At 34.2% G+C, this 21735-nt stretch overlaps 1 protein-coding gene across 13 annotated transcripts in view; it reads left to right on the forward strand.

Annotated features, from left to right (window-relative positions):
• CHD9 (chromodomain helicase DNA binding protein 9) overlaps positions 1–21735 on the forward strand; it is a 267637-nt gene that overhangs the window by 161150 nt on the left and 84752 nt on the right. For all 13 annotated transcript variants that reach the window (XR_001106735.2, XR_001106734.2, XM_064383065.1 and 10 more), the window contains 8 exons: positions 3441–3587; positions 4468–4536; positions 4621–4676; positions 5648–5765; positions 8953–9039; positions 9183–9320; positions 12659–12780; positions 15807–16050. Coding sequence is in view for 11 of the 13 variants with exons in the window: in XM_064383065.1 (XP_064239135.1) it covers positions 3441–3587; positions 4468–4536; positions 4621–4676; positions 5648–5765; positions 8953–9039; positions 9183–9320; positions 12659–12780; positions 15807–16050 (981 nt within the window). In the remaining 2 variants the exon portion in view is untranslated. The remainder of the gene's footprint in view (positions 1–3440; positions 3588–4467; positions 4537–4620; positions 4677–5647; positions 5766–8952; positions 9040–9182; positions 9321–12658; positions 12781–15806; positions 16051–21735) is intronic.

Consider the following 21735-nt stretch of genomic DNA (forward strand, 5'->3'; position numbering starts at 1 on the left):
GACGTGGGAGGAAACTAACATATCCTCTCCAACCCCTCATTGTTCAGATAATGAAACTGAAGCCCAGATAAGTTAAGTAACAATACAAAGTCCTTGATGGCTTTTAGCATAGAGGAGTATTTAATAATATTATCCTGTGCTTATAAAGTGCTTTTGAATGAACTTGATGGACATAGTAATTTTTTTAATCACATACAAACAACAGAGCAATAGATTGAATCATTCCTAGAAATAATTCCTTTGATCTGCTTCTGTGAAGAAAAGATAACTGATTATATTAAAAATTCCCTAACATAGACAGAAGAAATACTGTTGCATTTTGCCTTTTTTTTTTTGAATAGGTGAATATTCAAAATAACCCTGTGAAGTTAAAATTATATATAGTGAAGGTCATAATAATTCAGGCCACCCTCTGCTCTCTAATAATTAAAGTATGACTGTAGGCCGTAGGGGTGGTGGCAGTTGTGAATTATGGGGCCAGAAAGCCCCTGAATGGCCTTTCTTCTTCCTTATGCAGCTTCTTATCCAATGGGAGAGTAGTGGCTCAAGGCTCCTGGGCTGCTGCAAGAGTTGAGGTAAGGGCAGTGACTGAAGCTCCTTAATATTACATGGCCTGGCTTTTTCATCATATGTTATCCTTAACTTAGGCAAACGTACATTTAATTTATACCATATGATTAAATTTAGTTAAATTTTTTGCTGGAATAATGCTGGCCATTTTTCCATTATGTAATTACCAAACAATGAAATGATAGGCTAGGTCAACATGAACATTTCTTCCATGTTTTTCACTGTAGTATTAGGTTGTTTTGACAGGTGTGTTGCTTTAACACACACACAAAAAAATGGTGAAGGTAAAAATATTTTCTAATAGTTATAAATCTATATGATTGATATATTTCATTGTGTCATTACATAAATGTTGGAAAAGTCTATGTAGCTTTCATCCACATTGGAAACTAATTAAGGTTTGGAATCAGGTAGAAATCTAAAAATGTGATTTGGTATTTAATTTTGTTACCTTTAATCTTAATAGAGAATATTCTAGTAGTCCACCTATATTTAGAGACCTAAATTAAAAAGAAAAATGCTCCTGTAACAGATTATACTATTAGGATTATTATAGGAAACAAGTTCAATGTTAACATAGTGAAGTAGTATATTAGTCATTTAAAACATGCTTCTGACCTCCTATGTAAAGTGCTATGGGCTGATCTGTTGAAGCCATTAAGACTTAAGAAGCTAAAAGTAAGAAATTAGAAGGGACAATTTATCAAGATTTTAAGTTGTGCTTTAAAAAACATCATGGAGAAAGAAAGCCAAAAAAAGCACATGCCAAAAATGTGGACATCAGATTCTTTTTTTATGTTTTTAAACTAGTAGTGACGTATGGCAGAGAAAGATAATTGGTGAGATGATACCTTATTTGGCTTTACCTAACTAATGTGTAACTATGTACTCTAGTGGAATGTAATTTATGGCAAAATCTATAATCTCATAATTCATAAACTTTTAAATTAATCTGTTAGACAAAATCTTTGCAGGATGAGGGAACGGTTTACAATAAGTAGCCTTCATTCTATCTGAATGCACGTTTGTGAACTTAAAAGATTCTTTGAGGTCACTCATTTACTATTTACTAAAAACTGAGTGAGTTATTTCTAAGTATAATAAATGTCTAAGTGACCACAAAGGAAACTAATGCTGAAAACCTCTAACAGAATTTTTAAAAAATGTACTGAACTATTCTCACATTTCATTATTTAAAAGTCATGCCTAATGAGACATTGATAATATGTGTTGTTAAAATAATAAATGTCATAGTTGTTTATTAATTAAAACTATTCTTGAACATTAAGATCTATATGGTGCCCATAACAGAATTCTAAATATTCTTTTAGCCTAGTGTTAGAAATCCATAGAATTCCCCCCTCCTAGGGAATAATAAGTAATTCATATCCTTTTGAAAATAGGATGAAGGAAAATTGGGTTTCTAGTAGCCCTTTAATTAGAATTTTTATATGCCACCATATAAAAGACTGTGTTACTTTGAGGTTTGAAATGTCAATGTCTTCATGGCCAAGAGACATTGACCCGTCCTACATGAGGCATGGTGTTATCTAGTACATTTGGCTGACCATATGAGTGCCTTTCTTTCTCTCAGTCCCTTTTACTGTTCACAAGAGAGAGAGGCAGAGGCATGACTGCATGTATTTCGTTTGTCACCAAACTGAAGCAGTGACTCAGACATTTTTGTCATGGCTGTGAAGGTAAATTAAAGACCTGCCAAATAGAAGACAGGCAAAAACCAAAAGAACTTGTGGTTTATTTTGCTGGTTCCATTTTTTGGAAGTGTCATGAAGTTACTAAATATGTACAAGAAATTTGACTAGAAAAAAGAAGAGAGAAATTTGCCAAATATTGAGCAATAGAACAGTTGGTTGAGATGCCACTACCCCTGTGAAATGTCTCTACCCCATGAGATTATAAGGGAAATTTAAAATATACCTAAGCCCTTTAGATTTTCAAACGAACCTGAGTTTTTATCTTCACCGTAGAAATACCAAAGAGATGTAACTTTGTTTTTGTTTTTCAAGTTTTCCATGAAATATAAAACTTTTGAAACAAATATTAGATATTTAGGGAGGTAAGTAAAACCATGTATATTTGATTCCAGATTTAAAATTACTTAGATTATTTAAAAATTATCTTACTACATGTAATACTTTGTAAAAGGCTTAATTTTGTTTGATAATAGTGATGTTCTTTATATTTAAGGAGAGCTACTAAAGTTAGTAAAACAGTTTCTTCATTCAAATTTAATTATTTGGTAGATTGAATGCCTTCCAATTTTGTGCATTTCTTTTTAAATATTTTTTTTTTCTGCTTTAAACACAATTTTACGTGCTTTGGCAAATACTATTTAATTTATTCTTCTGGATTTATACCCCCAACTAACTATTTACCCAATATTTATCTGATACACTTTTTAGGTTTGGGACCTAAACTGTGAAATTATTAATAGTTTAAATATTTATTGCCCTAACTATGAAATAGTTAAATAAAACAAATACCTTTTTATTCTTAACAGTAGTTCCTAAAGAAAAGTAATGCAGTAATAAAGATATTACTAATATATTTTGCCCAACCTGTGAAATAATATTTTTACAAAAAAGAGATCTCTTTATTTTTAATGATTTCCAAATTAACATAATAAAATTATTACTAACCTTTGTTGTTTGAGATTGTAGGAAGAGTGTAAGCCTGTGGCAAACAGCAAATTATAATCTTCCTCTAAATAAAACAAAAGAGGAAAAAATGAGCATTGAGTGTCATGTTGAAAATTTAATATACAAAATTGCCAGCTCTAGGGGTAATTATTTTTAAAATCTTTTCTTCAAAATAAATTACATAAATCTGATCCTTGTGGTTCATTACAGAAAAGAAGATCAAATCGACAAATTAAAAGAAAAAAATATGCAGAAGATGCAGAAGGGAAGCAATCTGAAGAAGAGGTGAAAGGCTCTATGAAAATTAAAAAGAATTCAGCTCCTTTACCTGGTGAACAGCCTTTACAATTGTTTGTGGTAAGCGTATTTGGGATTATGACTGCAAAACATTTTAAACCAACATAAATTCTATAAAATACTTGGATTATTTTTCTTCCTAAAAATTGCTCCAACTTATCCTTCTGGATTCCATACTAGTTAATATAGTCACTCAAATTAGAAACCTAAGGATTCATCCTCTCATTTTCCTTTGCCTCTTCATCCAGGTTGTCACTACACTTTCTGCCTCCTAAATATATGTTCTTGAAATTCTTCAAACTATCTATTCTGCAGAATATTTCTAAATTACAAGTCTAATCACATTATTTTTCTACTGAAAACTCCTCTAATAGTTTCCTAACTCTTACAAAACTAATGTTGCCTTTTTAGCACAGTGTGTAAACCCCTTTGTGCGGTGGATTATCTGGCTTCATCTCCTGCTACTTCTCCATAAGCACTCAGTCCTCTCTTTTATGAACACATTTGCCTGAATGCCACATGTACTTCCCTCTTCTATCATTTTTTAATTATAAATCCCCCTTATCTGCATTACGGGCCAACCACTCAGCCACTAGCTGAGTACCTTGGGCAAATATTTATTTAACTATGCCTAAATTTCCTAATCTGTAAAATGGAAATGAAAATAATGAAGACAGCAGATTAATATGTGCAAAATGCTTAGAATAATGACTAGTACATTAAAAAACACAATATGTTTGCTACAAAGATGATGCAGATGATGACGAGGACAGTAACGATATTTTTTTTCATTTTTGTGTTTCTAACATGTAACATGGAGTCTGGCACATATGCTATATAAATGTTTGTTGAATTGTAGTATGTTCATAAACATACAAAGTGGCAACTAAAAGATCTTTCAGAATATGTTCCGTCAGTATTTCTTTCCTCCCTCCCATAGGAGAATCCGAGTGAAGAAGATGCTGCAATTGTAGACAAAATTCTATCTTCTAGAATTGTAAAAAAGGAAGTAAGTAGTAGTACATTACATTTTACACTTCATATTCTGTGACCTGTTTAAAAGAGTCACCATTAACTGATTTTCTTTTCTTAGATATCACCTGGAGTGATGATTGATACAGAAGAATTTTTTGTAAAATACAAGAATTAGTAAGTATCAGAGTTAGAAAAATAAGATGTTATTTACATATAAATTAATATATTTAATAAACTAAGTAAAATTATGATTTTCATTTTATCCATATTTTATGATAATTTTTATTATTTATACTTGCATAACTTAAGAATCATTACAAAGTAAAAACGGTCCATTTGAAAACCTTTCATGTTAAAATTGAATGTTTTTTTTCAGCATATGTTAATTAGTAACATCAAAATGCAGGAATCTTTATAAAATATGCTTTTATAATTTACAGACAGCATTCATTGTATTGTTGAACTTTTCAGATTTCATTATTCTTATAAAAGACATTTCTAATCTACCTATACTCTCAGCTATTCTGAAGGTTGATACAAGAGGATCTCTTGAGCCTAGGAGTTTGAGGCCTGCCTGGGTAACATAATGAGACTCCATCTCTTTAAAAAAGAAAGAAAAATGTTTTTCTTCATCTTTGGGTTTTTATGTCAGATGTATACAATGTGATGATCTGACCTTAAAGTTTTTAATTTTAATTTTGGATATAGGTCAGTTAACCTATAAGAGTCTCTAACTGGGGAAAAATCATTTACTCTTCTTTTTGTGTATTTTCCAACTTTTCTTTATACCTCCATGAAAGCATTTTAAATCACATTCGTTTCAAAACAAGTTAGCTTTCTGATCATGACAAAACTGTTATAGGGAAAAAAACAATAGAAAAATTACACCTTGCTATTACATTTTTGATCATTTTACTGTTCTGTTTCTATATGGCAAATTGTGTACCTTTAGACTATGAACTCTTTAGCATGTAGTGATCACAATTACTTTATTTTAGAAATGATATGAATTCTTTAAAATTAAATGATAAACTACCTATTTGTAAAGTTGAAGATAATGTTTTATATTGGATGTTATGGTTTAAAATACATCTTAAAATGATTATCTGTATCATTCTAATATATGGCTTTTGTAAAAATTTTAGCTCCTATCTTCACTGTGAGTGGGCCACAGAAGAGCAGCTTTTGAAAGATAAAAGGATCCAGCAGAAAATCAAACGATTCAAATTGAGACAAGCACAAAGAGCACATTTTTTTGCAGACGTAAGAAAAAAAAGACTATTATGTGTTGGTCTCTGAACACATGTATTATTTATCAAAAATTATACATTATTTTAATTCTTAGACTTCCAGTGTTGATATTTGAAAACAAATACTCCCTACATATAGTATTTTTCTCTTCTCAAAATTAGCTTGGAAACTAGCTGAGACAGGAACACTGATAATGGTAGATCTTGCTTGTATTTTTAAACTAGCATGTATTTCAATGCTTAGAGTTGAATATGGGTATGGTAATATTACCAAGAATATATCAGCAAAGTTATTCAAGTAGAGGAAGTGATAATCTAGCAAGTTAATAGAAAATACGATTTTTCAGTACATGAAATATATTGCATATTTTCTATACCACCTTCATGTATGTGAACAGAACCTCACTGAAAAAATTTATTTACCTCTTTATGCCTCACTAAATGGTCTGATGTTCTTTCCAGCTCCAAGTTTTCCTAATAGATTCCTTTTAGAGCAGTTTTAAGTTCATCTAAATGTTTTTAATTTGAACTTTTTCTTTTAAACAAAATAGTCACAAAAATACTACAGTGAATTCCCACATTTATTTTAACTAGATTTTCCAAATGTTAACATTTTACTATGTTTGCTTTATCATTTGTATTCATTCTCTCTGTCTCTCTTTCTGTGTCCCTGTCACACACATATCTTTTTCTAAACCATTTTAACGTTGCAGACACTTTAGTATATATTTTCTAAAAACAACTATATTCTCTTTCATAAAAATAGAACTAAAATTGATGTAGTACTATTATCTCATCCACAGACCTTATACATATTTCACTAATTGTTCCACTAATGTTTTTATAACAAAAAGAAAGAGAGAGAGAGAGAGAGAGAGAGTGTGTGTGTGTGTGTGTGTGTGTGTGTGTATTTATCTGGTCCAGAGTCTAATCCAGCAGCACATGTTACATTTAGTTGTAATATCTCTTTTAGTCAGTCTCTGTTTTTCATTTCTTGGACATTTTTAAAGCATACAGCTCATTAATTTTGTAGAATGTTCCTCAATTTGGGGTTGTATGGTGTTTCCTCATGATCTAGGTTAGGCATATTTAAAAAGAGCACCATAGAAGTGATGCTTTATTCTTCTAGTGAATGACATAAGGTGTACATGATACCTGTCTACCCCAGTACTGGTGATTAATCACTAGATTAAGGTGGTATCTGCCAGATATCTTTACTACATAATTACTATTATAATTATTAAATTCACCTCAGAAATGTGGGCTGGGTATGGAGGCTAATGCCTGTCATCCCAACACTTTCGGAGGTCCAGGTGGGAGGATCACTTGAGCCCGGGAGTTTGAGACTAGCCTGGCCAACATGTGAGACCCCCATCTCTATTTGGGAAAAAAAAAAAAGGATGATCCTAATGACCTGTCAGTTTATGAATGCTGGGAGATCCTCCCATCACCTTAAATATCTGTCATCTGTTTACTATGATCTAGAAGTTCCTAACAAGCTGAAGATTTTAGAATTACGTAATAAATAATCATTAAATTTTACTAAGACTAATTTTTCTCACCTAATTCAGGTATAAAACATTAAATAATAGCTATGAAAAAAAAGTTTTAAATCAGTTTCTTTTTGTTTTGTTTTTTAATTTTTTTTATTTCCGTAGATTATTGGGGAGCAGGTATTGGTTAGTTACATGAGTAAGTTCTTTGAAGATCTTAGAAGATTTTGGTGGATTCATCTGTTTTTTTTTAATTGGGGTATATTTGACAACAGTTGCATATTTGTAGGGAACACAATTTGATGGGTTTAATGTGTATTGTGAAATAATCACCTCAAACTAATGAACATATCTGTCACCTCGGATAACACTTTCTCTTCTTCTTTGTTTTAATCTTAAAGTATTATATCACTATTCTGGTGTTGGGCAGTGTTCTTTGTTTCTAGGTATGTCCTATACAAAAACAATGGAAATGAAAATATCACTCAGAAGAGATTTAAGATAGCAAAGAGAACTAAAGGCAGAGCCATGGAGTACTACAACATTAACAGGTTAAACAGAGGAGTAGAGGCAGCAGAGAAAGCTGAGATGGCTGTTGGAAGTAAGACTTTCAGAGAGGAATAGAAATTGACCAAGCAGACAAGAGAAGGGCAGAATCTAAGTCAGAAGAGAGAAGAATGAGGGTGAACACATAGAGGTGCAACAGAAGATGGAGTTTGGAAAAAAAACATGTTTTTGTACTTTTGAAGCATGGAATCTGGGTTAAAGTTGTGGCAAGATGTTAAGAGTTGTAGGAGATGAGATTGGAGGAAAAGATACGATCTCATCTATTCCACAAAAACTACTATGGACCTACCTGATGCCCAAACAGGGGAGAGTCAGTGAAGAATTTTAAGTAAAGGAGCAATATATAAAATTTATATTTGAGAAAGATTACTCTGGGGCCAACGTGAAAAACAGATTAAAGGGAGGTGAGACAGTAGTTAGGATTATTTGTAAAAGTTTAAGAAGTGAGGATGAGGAAGGAGGAACCAATCTCAGAATTAAAAGTAGAATCTGTACAAATTGGTAACCAGTTAGAGTTAAAAGTAGAATTTGTACAGATTGATGACTTACTAGGTGTAGAGGGTAAAGAAAAAGAAGGAATCTAAAATGACTTCTCCATTTCTGACTTGTGTCACTGAGTGTGGGCTATGGAGAGGGAGCTGTGTTACCATTAACCAGTTAGAAAATGCAGGAGAAGTTATGGATTGAAGAGTAAATAAATACAAATGAGTTTAAGATACCTCAGTAGAGTTTGCAGTCAGTGCAATAAGTAGGTCTTGAGCACAAGAACCATCAGGTAAAGATGAAGGGTGTGTGAGACAGCTGAGAAATGAGCATACAGTGGAATGTGTGGTCTTCAACTCTTGCAGCCTGAGGAAAGGAGTAAAGGAAAGGTATAGAGGCTGCTTTCAGGAATTTTTTAAAGCACGTATCTTCTGGAGTACCTTATTTTTTAGTGCTATTTGATTGGTTTTATTATTGATAACATTATTCATGATATCCTAGATATCATTTGGAAATGAAAATGGAAGAATTCCATTTATTGGAAATTTCATTGAAATCAAACTTACGAGTTCTATAGTGAAATACTAGTAAATTTGTCCTTACTTTTATCATTCCTCTTCTTTGTCAGCTATCAATTAAGTTACCTTTTAATTTTAGATGGAAGAAGAACCATTTAACCCAGACTACGTTGAAGTAGACAGAGTATTAGAAGTCTCTTTTTGTGAAGATAAGGATACTGGTGAGGTAAATATTTGGTAAAAATATTTTTTAAGTAAGAAAAATCTAAAACTTTCCAAGTATTGAAACCTAGTACTTTGTTCTCTGTTTAACTATTTCTTATTAGTCTCTTTTTCAAAATAGTAAAATGAAAACAATTTTTTTTACAGCCTGTTATTTACTACTTAGTAAAATGGTGCTCATTGCCATATGAAGATAGTACTTGGGAACTAAAAGAAGATGTAGATCTTGCAAAAATAGAAGAGTTTGAACAACTGCAAGCTTCAAGGCCTGATACAAGACATTTGGTAAGAACCTGGCTTTATAAAATCTTATCACTTGTTTTTGTAAGTTATGATATTTCTGATAATTATGTAACATTTTACTTTCATTTCTTTCAAACAGGCTTGTTACTATGTGAGTCTAGTTTTGGGAGCCAAAGCTAAAGAGGGAGTTTATATGTGAAAAGACAGGAGCAGATTCCTTTTTGATTAGCACCAGAGTGAGGAAGGCTGCCCTGATAAACATGGAGATGTGAAGTAAGAGAAGGAAATGAATATAATATTCCATAGAAGAGATCATATTGTTTTATAATAACTATTTTCTGGTCTTCCTAATATTATTTTCTGGTCTTCTTACTTTATTTTCCAGTAATGCCCATAGGGTGTTAACAAAAGCATATCAGTTTACCCCCATTCCTTTTATCTTCTCATCATTTAATTAAGAGAGGAGTGAATCAAAGAATGTTGTAAAAGAGAAAGATTTTCTTTTGGGATGGGGACTATGCCTTAGTGGTAACATTAAGCTTTATTGAATAAGCTATGTCTTTAGATCAGTGATTCTCAATCAGAGGTTCATAAAATCTCTTTTGGAACTTATCAAAAATTAGAGATGCCTTAGGTATATGGTATAGTCTTTGGTAAAGGAGTCTCAGCCAATAGAATTAATCCCCTTAATTAATGTAAAATTGATGACAACAAGGCTAGTCTATTATGGTTGAATAATGTAGGAGGTGGTTTTTGGGTTTTTTTGTTTGTTTGTTTTGACCAGTATTTTGCTGTTAAATAAAATAGCATATAAGTGATGTAAAGTATTTTGAGATTCTGTAAATGAAATTTTTCCCTGACCCAAACTAATGAAACATTAATAGTGATTGGATTGCTGAAAAGAAGCTATACAGAATATGATCTAATGCAGAAATTATTTTAAGCAGCAATTAAAATATATGTTAATTATTTTAATGTTAATTGGCTACCACTTAAAAAATGTTTTCTTTAGCAAACACTTATCTGTATAAAGTAGCAGCAGAGCTTCAATAACCAGTCTTGTTCTCAGCATACTGATAGCCTGTTTATTTTTTATTTACAATTACCATACACTTACCTGATGGTTAAAAAAAAAACTCCCTTGAACTGTGTTTTTCCTCTGCTCTCAGGGTAACAGAACACTCAACACAAAATACTTCTGTGACCCCAAAATATGTGGGGAATTCTTCTGACCAGTATGCAGTCACTTCTGCAGTGGACACCAGCTGGCTGCCCTCTAACTCAATTCTACCCAGCTCTAATTCATCATCTACCCAGATAGCATCAAATCCCACATATTGAGGGTTCAGTCACACAAGACTGCCCCCTCATTCCTACCAGTCACAAGTCCAAGGACCTGCAGAACTTCTGACTGACTGGCTTCAAGTTAGGGTTCCTATTACCCACCACTTTGGGTTTGATTAACTTGCTAGAGCAGCTCACAGAACTCAGGGGGACATTTATGTTTACTGGTTTATTCCTAAGGATATTTTAAAGGATACAAACAAACAGCAAGAGGAAGAGAGACATAGGGCAAAGTCTGAGCACAGAAGCTTCTGTCCCTGTAGAGTTGGGGTTTGCACTCTCCTGGCATGTGGATGAGTTCTTGTTCACCTTCCTGGAAGTTTACTAAACCCTGTCCTCTTGGGTTTTTTTGGAGGGTTCATTATGTAGGCATGATTGATTCAATCATCCAGTGGCCATTGGCCATCAACTTGACCTTCTCCCCTTCCTTCCTCCCATTCTCCCCTTCCTTCTCTCCTCCCCTTCTCTCCTTCTTCCTTTCTGCCCTTCCCCTTCCTACCATTCTCTTCTCTTATCATGCCTTTGTCCTTCTGGTGACCAGGTCTACTTGAATCTGTAAGTCAGCAGTATTGGCACACAATAAAGCAGCACTTTGGAAAACCCAAGAATATCAGGAGTTGTATGCCACGAAATGGGAATGAAGACCAAATATGTATTTCACAGTATCACACCTGATTATCTGTAATTCTTAGAACTGTAATTTTGTTGATTAGTAACATATTTTTAAAGCAAAAGACAATAGGAAACCTTTTGCTTGTCTCTCGGAAACTTATTTTTCCTACTGAGACCCTACTAATTGGAGGCCAGGATAATGTTATTTGAATTCCCATTTAGGAATCTTCAGAAAATTTATGTCTTATGTATTTGTATATATAAGTGAATAAAAATTTTTTACATATAATGTTTCACTTCTATGCTTCTAGATTTCTTTTGAAAGAAATATTTTGTACTGTGAATACCAAAAGTTTATTTTGGATGCCGTTATAAAACGGTTATTGTTTTTTAAAAATATATTCATGATTGTTGCCACAATGTAGAATACAATTGACTTTTGCACACTGATCTTGTATTACGCAACCTTGCTAAAATTGCTACTTAGTTTGACTTTTTTGGTAGATTCCACAGGATTTTCTACATAGACAAATCATGTCTTCTGTAATATAAATACAGTTTGTTATTCCTTTTCAATCTTGATGACTTTTATCCTTTTCTTGTTTGATTATACTTGTTAGTGCCTGCAGTACAATGTTGAATAGAAGCTGTCACAGAGGAGATCCTTGCCTTATTCCTGATCTTAGGGGGAAAGCAGTTAGTCTTTCACCTTTAAGCGTAATGTTAGTTTTGGCTTTTTTTAAGTTGTACCATAATGGGTTAAGGAAGTTCCTTTCTATTCAAAATTTGATAAGTTTTAATTAGGAATGGATGTTGAATTTCTCAAATACTTTTTCTGCATCTACTGAGATTATCATATTATTTTTGGTTTTAATTTTTTATGTTTTTTAAATAGAGACTGTGTCTCTTTGTGTTGCCCAGGCTGGTCTTGAACTCCTAGTCTCAAGTGATCCTCCCACCTTGGCCTCCAAAAGTGTGGGATGAGCCACCACACCTGGTCAATTTTCATTTTTTAATCCGTTGCAACACTGATTAATGTTCTACTTTAAACCCACCTTCCATTCCTGGTTTAAAAAAAAGAACCTACTTCATCATGATGTATTGCCCTTTTCATATGTTGTTAAATTCCATTGGGTAAAATTTTGTTAAGAATATTTGCATCTTCGTTCATTAGGGACATTGTCTATAGTTTTCTTGTAATGTCTTTGTATCAGGGCTTCAAAGAATGAGTTGGGAAACATACCTTCTTCAATTTTCTGGAAGAGTTGTATAGAATTAATTTCATCTTTAAATGTTAGGTAGAAGTTAATCATAACACTGTATACTGTTATGCCTCTTAGGGTTATTTTTAAAGCAATACATTTTGCCATGAATATGATATATGGAAGATTTAAACACCATTCATTCTTTGTTTTTCCACAAAGGACCGTCCTCCTTCTAATATTTGGAAGAAAATAGATCAATCCAGGGACTATAAAAATGGCAATCAACTCAGGGAATATCAACTGGAAGGACTCAATTGGCTCTTGTTCAATTGGTACAATAGGTATGTAGTATATCATAACAAAAAAAAATTGTTTTTTTTAATGTGTGCCAAAATGTGTCAAGTAAAATAGATACTGATGTTACTATATAATTATTGTTATGAAGTCTTCATTATTTAAAGTGAGGTTACCTCAGGAAAATATGTAAATTATAATTTAGGATTCAACTACAATTGCTTTCTTTAAATGTCTACCAATCATAATAGAACACAGTTGGTATGTTGATTAATAATTAAATTTGAAATACCTTTCCAAGAGTCCTAAGACACCTTCTGTGTTATATAATGCTTTTCACCTTATCAACCCATATTACTGTCTGCCAACAGTCATTTTGAGTTAGTGAGTTACAAGCAAGGTATACTCAGGAATTAAAGCTCTATCATTTAATGTAAATCATCAAAGAAGTAGGTTGTCAGCAATTGATAAGTAATGGAGTATAAAATATGGGAACCTAGTAATTAACTACCCCATTTTTATTAATTACTTGCTTTCCAAAGTTTTCAAAATGCCTTATAAAACATCTTACATTCTTTATTGAGATGAAAAGATAGTTGCAAAAGAAGTAAAAAATGGTACTGCAATTGAGAAAGCATAGTAGTTGCATATGCAAAAGAGCAAATAAAGGCAATACTATTAGTAAGAATAGCAAAATTTGATGATGCTTTTATTCAGAATAATTTTTAATCATTTTTACTTTTCACGTGATTCTTCTTAGTTGTTATGCTTAGTGCTAGTGAGTCATGGACTCAGTCGATGGAAAGAGGCCTGTTATCCCCACAGTGCTCTTTTCCCTAATTTATGTTTTCTAAATATTAATCATCATTTTTTCCAAGAGAACCATGTAGGAAAAATAGTTAACAAAACATTTTTTTAATTTGTCTTCCCTCATCAATACTCTTTCCCATCTCCTAAATTGCCTATTTTAAACTTTCACCATTTTCTTGAAGCCCTTTATCACAATTCTGCCCCCTTTACTCTCTGTATATGACTGCTTCATAGTGAAACCCGGGACGGTAGGTAAATTCATTCAAGTTTTTGCTTGCCCTCATATCCAAGCCTACAGATGTATTAATATCTTCATCCATATTCTTACCACTGTCTTCATGTATCAGACATGCCATCTCATCTAGTCGCCTTAGAGCCTTACTTTTACTTCAGTCACTTATCCTTCTCTTTTATATCTCCAGGCCACCCCTGAAGACTTGCCATCCCTTCAGTCTATAAACAAATTTGGGTTTAAAATAAACCTTCTCTTGGCTCTGCTTTTCTCTTTCTCTCTCTATAACTTTCTCTCTCCCTCCTTCCTCCCTCCCTCTCACCACCAGTGTTCCCACCCTGACTCCCCAGAATTCTCTGAAACTTTTAACTTTCCAAATCCATGGGATATTTTTCAGCCCCAATTTGCTCTCTGCTGCATTGGTTAGTAGTTGCTACTCCCTTCAAACATCCCCCTGACTCTGAACCCCAACAGCTTCCACAGTGTGACTCTCTCCTAGCTCTGCAGTACCTGTGACTATTCCTGGTTCTTCTTCCTCTGCTTGCCCTGTAGGTGTTATGTTTGCCTTCCCTGGGTTCTGTCTTCTCTTTTTTCGTATTACATGTTTGTTCTCCCTAAGGCATATTCTATAGTCCCCGTGCCTTCATGTACCAATAATCTAATGGCCCCATACTTTATCTCTAAGGTCTTGAACTCTGGGCCTGTATTTCCATTTGCCTCTTGTTACCTGAGTATCTATCTCAATGAGTCTTTAAACACAACAGATTAAAAATTAATCTTACTATTTCCTGTTTCTTCCCCATCAAAATTGTTTTTCCTCTGTATTTTCCATCTTGATTAATAATAGCACAATTCATTTAGTCACCCAAACTGAAATCTGGCTTCACTCTATACCCCATACTTTGGTAACTAGGTCCAGTTCATTCTAACCCATAATTCATTCTGGAAAGTTCTCTCAGTTTCTCCTCTCTTAGACCAGGTGCCCACACTTTCTTCCCTGCACTTAATGGTACTTTCCCAGTTACTCTCTCAACTTCTAGTCACCTCAACCTCTAATATCCACAATAGACCCAGAGTAAACTTTAAAATACAAACCTAATCTCATTGGATTTATTTGAAGAGTTTCAGTAACTCCCATTGCATAATAGAATGGCAGATGTCTTCTATTTATGACCCTACTTACCTCAAGAATCTCTCCTCCTTTTACCTTTTACTCCAAACCATAGTAAACAACTTTTGGTCCCTCAGTTCATCATGTTCTTTACACTTCTGCTCATTCACTGTGCTCTCTGGCAAAATCCTACTCATTACTGACCTCCTTCTAAAGGAGGTCTTCTCACATCTCTTCTCAGAGTTGAGGCTTACTCTTTTGAGCCTCCATAATAAACCATACTGATGATTCTTAACTGGCCACATATCATAATCATCTGTGGGGCTTATTTTTGAAATTATAGCTGATTTTATCCTATTCCATTCACACTGAATCAGAATGTATAGGGGAAGGGCCTGAGTATCTTTTTTTTTTTTTCAAGCTTTGTAAGCTTTTCTGTTGCACAGCCACAGTTGAAGGTGCTTTATCTGTGCTTCTGTGATAGCACATTGCATTACTATTTACTTATTTATTTGCATGTCAGCTTCTGTAATAGATACACACCCCTGGAAGGCAGAGAGCATGTTCTATTTTTTTGTATCCCATCTTCTCATGCTGTCCTAAAATACAGAAGGTGTTCCTGAACAAATAATGTATTTAGTTGGCCTTGCTCTTCCCTTTCCACTCTTTAAAAAAAATTAAATATCTAATGGGCGGTATCCTTATTTTGGAGCTACAGAAATCTTTCGTTGTCCCTTTACAGGTTTTTAATAACATTGTAATCTTAAACCTACTCTGTACTTCAGCAACTTTTACATTTTTATAAATGCAACTATTTTATTTTATCTTTGATTATTTTTGTATGTTTATCTTTAAAAACATTGTGATATAGGGGGAAAAAAAACCAATGCATGCATGGATAATATATTTGTTTATTTCAGACGAAACTGCATTTTAGCAGATGAAATGGGTCTTGGCAAAACTATTCAGTCAATTACATTCCTCTATGAAATCCTTCTGACTGGTATAAGAGGACCTTTCCTGATTATTGCTCCACTTTCTACTATTGCAAACTGGGAGAGAGAATTTCGTACATGGACTGATATTAACGTTGTGGTTTATCATGGGAGCCTGATTAGCAGACAGATGATACAGCAATACGAGATGTACTTCAGGGATTCACAGGTGTGTTATTGATGATTTTGTTTGTTGTTTGAGAGGTCAGGGCTAAACAAGATAATTACATACCAATTATGTTTGAATTTAGGATACATTTTAATTGCCTACCTAGATCTTAGTTTAAGCTCTTTTATTCATCATTTTTATTATTTTACAGTAAATTTGAGTAGCTGAAGAGAACAATGAAAAAAGTCAGTTTAATGCTGTAGTTCACTATAATGAAATATGCAGATTTAAACAATGTACAAGTCTCATTGTAATCCTTAATTTTTCAACAAGAATAATAATTTTACTAATTGTTTTTAAATACATACTAGATTTTTTTTTAGAGTAATAACTGTCTCTAATCATTGTCCAGCTTTTTTCCCAACATTTTAAAAATTTAAATCTTCACTAACACCACAGGCTTAAATGCCTGTTGGTGAGATCATAGGTTCTCTTTCATGTTCAGTGGATCTTTATTTTAGACATTTTTTTAAATGTGGTTTGTTTTGCTTACTAAAACAGTTATACCTCCATCTTTTTCTCCTTTGGATTGGTTATGTCAGTACTCTAGTGGTTTGATGATGTTCTTCTCTCCCTGTATTTATAAGAGGAGCATTTTCTATCTTACTTTGGCCACTTACTCTTTAAGAAGGGATTTCCTGGCCGGGCGCGGTGGCTCACGCCTGTAATCCCAGCACTTTGGGAGGCCAGGGTGGGTGGATCACGAAGTCAGAAGATCGAGACCACCCTGCTCAAAATGGTGAAATCCCGTCTCTACTGAAAGTACAAAAAATTAGCCGGGCGTGGTGGTGCATGCCTGTTGTCCTAGCTACTCGGGAGACTGAGGCAGGAGAATTTCTTGAAACCGGAAAACGGAAGTTGCAGTGAGCCGGGATTGCGCCACTGCACTCCAGCCTAACGGTAGAGCAAGACTCTGTCTCAAAAAAAAAAAAAGAAGGGATTTCCTATTCCTCCTAAATACACAGATCATAAAATAAAGAGATGACGACTTAAAGATATTCTAGCAGAACATTAAGACTAGAAACAGGCCAGGCATGGTCGCTCACACTTGTAATCTTACACTTTGGGAGTCCGAGATGGGAGGATTGCTTGAGGCTAGGAGTTCCAGACCCGCCTGGATAACATAGCAAGACCCAGTCTCTACCAAAAAATTAAAATGTTTTTTGGCTGGGTGCAGCAGCTCATGCCTGTAATCCCAGCACTTTGGGAGTCCGAGGCGGGCGGATCACTAGGTCCGGAGTTTGAGACCAGCCTGGCCAACATGGTGAAACTCCGTCTCTACTAAAAATACCCAAAAAAATTAGCTAGCATGATGGCACGTGCCTGTAGTTCCAGCTACTCGGGAGGCTGAGGCAGGAGAATCGCTTGAACCTGGACGGCAGAGGGTGCAGTGAGTCGAGATCGTGCCACTGTACTCCAACCTGGTGACAGAGCAAGACTCCATCTCAAAAAAGAAAAAAAAATTAAATTTTTTTTTTTTTTTGAGACGGAGTTTCGCTCGTTACCCAGGCTGGAGTGCAATGGCGCGATCTTGGCTCACTGCAACCTCCGCCTCCTGGGTTCAGGCAATTTTCCTGCCTCAGCCTCCCGAGTTGCTGGGATTACAGGCATGCGCTACCATGCCCAGCTAATTTTTTGTATTTTTAGTAGAGACGGGGTTTCACCATGTTGACCAGAATGGTCTCGATCTCTTGACCTCGTGATCCACCCACCTCTGCCTCCCAAAGTGCTGGGTTTACAGGCATGAGCCACCGCGCCCGGCCCATTAAAATATTTTTTAAAAAAGAAAACATGAAATGCCAAGTCATGGTCTTGAATGTTCATATGAATTATTTCATTAAAGTCTTTATTAGGAAATAATAAAGTCAATAAACACAATTCACAAAAAAGTGTACTTTTTAAATAGAAAAGGTTTATTGCCTGGCACTCTACCTTAAAAGCACCTTAGTATTTTATTTTTCTTTCACTCGTTCTATTGTTCTAAAAGGATCATTATAACACATGGCCAGGTTATGTGATATGATAGAGGTTCAAGTAAGGTAATGTGCATAGCCTTCTACTTTTGCCTCCCAGTGATAACTGATTATCTACCTATTTGAGCCCAAGAGTTTGAGGCTGCAGTTAGCTGTGATCATATCACTGCACTGAAGCCTGGGTGACAGCAAGACCCTGTCTCTAAATAATAATAATAATAATAATAATAAAACAGCAGAAGAGAATCAAACTGTAATCTAATTAAGATATCATGTATTCCAAAAGTGCAAAGGTGATCATTTTCAACTGAAGAATAATTTAAGAATTATATAGATGCTTAATTTCATATAAATGGTGATTGTTTCAACATTGGAAGTAGGAAGCAAAATGAGGTTACAGGAACATAATCAGTTAATTTATCCATTTTCAAATTCTTGGGCTTAAATGATCCTCCCAAGTAGCTGAGATGACAGAAGTGCATCTCCATAGCTGGCTAATTATTTTATTTTTTATAAAATGGTGTCTCACTGTTGCCCAGGCTGGTCTCGAACTCAAGTAATCATCCCACCTCAACCTCCCAAAGTGCCGGGATTACAGGCAGGAGCTACCACACCTGACCTAGTGTTTCATGATTCTTAATCATACATTTGTAGAATTTTAGAGCTGTATGTTGTCATAAAAATTATTTGAGATTCTCTTTTTTACAGAAAGCACAACTAATATCTTGAGACTTAAAAAGACTTAACAAAGTTACAATTTTAATATTTGTGTCACATGAGTTTGGCATAAATGTGATAACCAAAAACCTGGAAGATTCTTGACGTGTGATAAACTGAATTGTATATATTAAATACTGTATTTTTATGATAAATGTTGCAAATTCTAGATATATATTATCTAAAGAGGTTTTACATTTCAAAAGATAAAGATGTCTCCTGTAATGGGATAAACCGATCTGTGCTTCAAATATAGGAATAACTTTTAGAGTTAACTCTTTCAAATACATTTTTATATAAATTAAGTGAATATTTAACTTCTGTTTTTTTATGTTATCAAATAGCTTGAAATAACAATATTACTAAAATCATGCTAAAATTTTTCTAAATTTCCCTTGGAAAAGTAACAGAAATGATAAACTAATAACTACAAACATTTATTATTTACCATGTGCCAGGCATTATGCTAAACAGTTTACATGTATTATTTCACTTAATCTTTGTAATATCAACATTGTAAAATAGTATTGTTTCCATTTTACACATGAGAAAACTGAGGCTAAAGAAGTTGCATGAATTGCCCAAAATCACAATGCAAAACCAGGATTAATAAACTCAAGTCAGTCAGATTCAAGAGCCCCTGTTATTAAACACTGTGATATCAATTTAACTGAATATATTATATCCCAGGTTTTTAGAGCTGTATAAATGCCATAGATTTATAATTTATACCTATTTTAATAATATTCTACTGGAGCTATTATTCAACTTAATCATTAATATTAACTAATCTAAAATGAATTAGGTTAATATGAATTAAAATCTAAGTCAGAATACCCAACTGTTTTTATCCCTTCTTTTCACTTAATACCCAACAGCTTATGTTTTGAACCCTGTTTAAACACTCTCTTCACTTAGATTCCAGGACATCATCCTGTCCTACATCACCACTTATTCTTTCTCAAGCACCCTTTATTGATTCCTTCTTATCTTCCCAATATCTAAACTTTGGGATAACTCAAGGCTTAGTCTGCAAATATACTCATTATCTCACAGATTTTATACATACACATAACTTTCAATACCATCTGTACTGCTGAAATTCCTAACTCTGTATCACCAACTCTAAACTCTTTGGTAAATTCCAGAGTCATATCCAAATGCCTACTTAACTCCACATGGCTATGTCTAATAGATGTCTCAGAATTAACATACAAAATCAAAATTCGAAACTACTTCTTTTTAGTAAATAACAACATGAACTTCCAGTTGTTTCAGCTAAAATTTTTAGAGTAAATTTGAGGCCCTGCCCTGTCTTACTCCATGCTGTCCATTGGGAAATCTTGTTGGCTCTGTTTTCCATTTTTTTTTTTTTTTGAAGTGGAGTCTTGCTCTGTTGCCCAGGCTGGAGTGCAGTGGCGTGATCTCGGCTCACTGCAACCTCTGCCTCCCAGGTTCAGGCAATTCTCCTGCCTTAGCTTCCCGAGTAGCTGGGATTGCAGGTGCCCGCCACCACGCCCAGCTAATTTTTGTATTTTTAGTAGACATGGGGTTTCACCATGTTGGTCTTGAACTCCTGACCTTGTTAGATGGGGTTTCACCCTGCTGGTCTCAAACTCCTGACCTCATGATCTGCTTGCCTCAGCCTCCCAAAGTGGTGGGATTATAGGCATGAGCCACCCCGCCTAGCTGACTCTACTTTCAAAATGTATCTAGAACTGAGCACACTTCTCATGACCTCCAATGAAGATTTCTTGCTTGCATTAGTATGGCAGCTTTTTGTATATATGTATGTATGTATGTATGTATGTGTGTATTTAGAGAAGAAGTCTCACGCCATTGCCCAGGCTGGAGTGCAGTAGCACGATCTCGGCTCATTGCAACCTCCACCTCACGGGTTTAGGCAATTCTTCTGGATGGCAGCTTTTAAACTGGTCTCCATGTTCCTGTCTTTGGCCTTTTCAGACAGGTTTCACCACAACTGCCAAAAGCGCTTTTAAAAATATATGTGTCAAATCAGGACACTTCTTACAAACCCCTTCAATAGTGTCTTAGAGTCAAAGCTTATATCACAGTTTGTCCTGCAGTCTGCCTCATCCCCTCCTCAACTCACTGGATTTCAAACACTATGGCTTGCTTGCTATTTTCTGAATGCTGCCAAAGACACTTCTACCTTAGGGCCTTCCTACTTGCTCCTTCTTTTACCAAGAATGCTTTCTTTTACAGATCTGTAGATATCAACATGACTTCCTCCCTCATCTTTACATTTTTTCTCAAATGTCACATCACACTAATGGTCTCCCAACCACTCTATATAAACCTGCAGTGTTCACCTTCAACCTTTTTTTTTAAAATATATATTTTATTGCATTTTATGTTTTGGGGTACATGTGAAGAACATGCAAGATTGTTGCATAGACACATACATGGCAATGTGGTTTGCTGCCTTTCTCCCCATCACCTATATCTGGCATTTCTCCCCATGTTATCACTCCTCAACTCACCTTCAACCTTAAACTTATCATCCCACATTCTTGTTTTATTTTATTCCACAACCCTTATCTCTTTCTAATTTACTTTTGTAAAAATTATTTTCTTAATAACTATGTCCTGCATTAGATTCATTATAATATAAGTTTTAATTGGATAATTATTTTTATCTGTTTTGTTTACTGCTATATCTCCAGCAACTAGAACAGGTTCTGGCACATTAGTACTCAATATCTTCTGAATAAATTATTTGGATGGCTAATTATTCAGTATTTATTTGCTATTATATTTGTGAACTCAGTGCTGTAAGTAATAAGAACTAATACTGAAATCTCATTGGCCAGATTTTATAATGATTATTTCTTGCCCAAAATTATTATAATTATTAAAAATTATTATAAAACATTTTACCAAGCAATGTTTATTTGGATACAATTATAAATAATATAATTATGTTGGCATAATTTTTAACATTATTGAACAGGTATAATACAGTTTAAATGCT

Source organism: Aotus nancymaae, unplaced genomic scaffold (assembly GCF_030222135.1).
Source record: "Aotus nancymaae isolate 86718 unplaced genomic scaffold, 86718_ANA_hifiasm-v0.15.2.pri h1tg000030l, whole genome shotgun sequence".
Lineage (NCBI taxonomy): Eukaryota > Metazoa > Chordata > Mammalia > Primates > Aotidae > Aotus > Aotus nancymaae.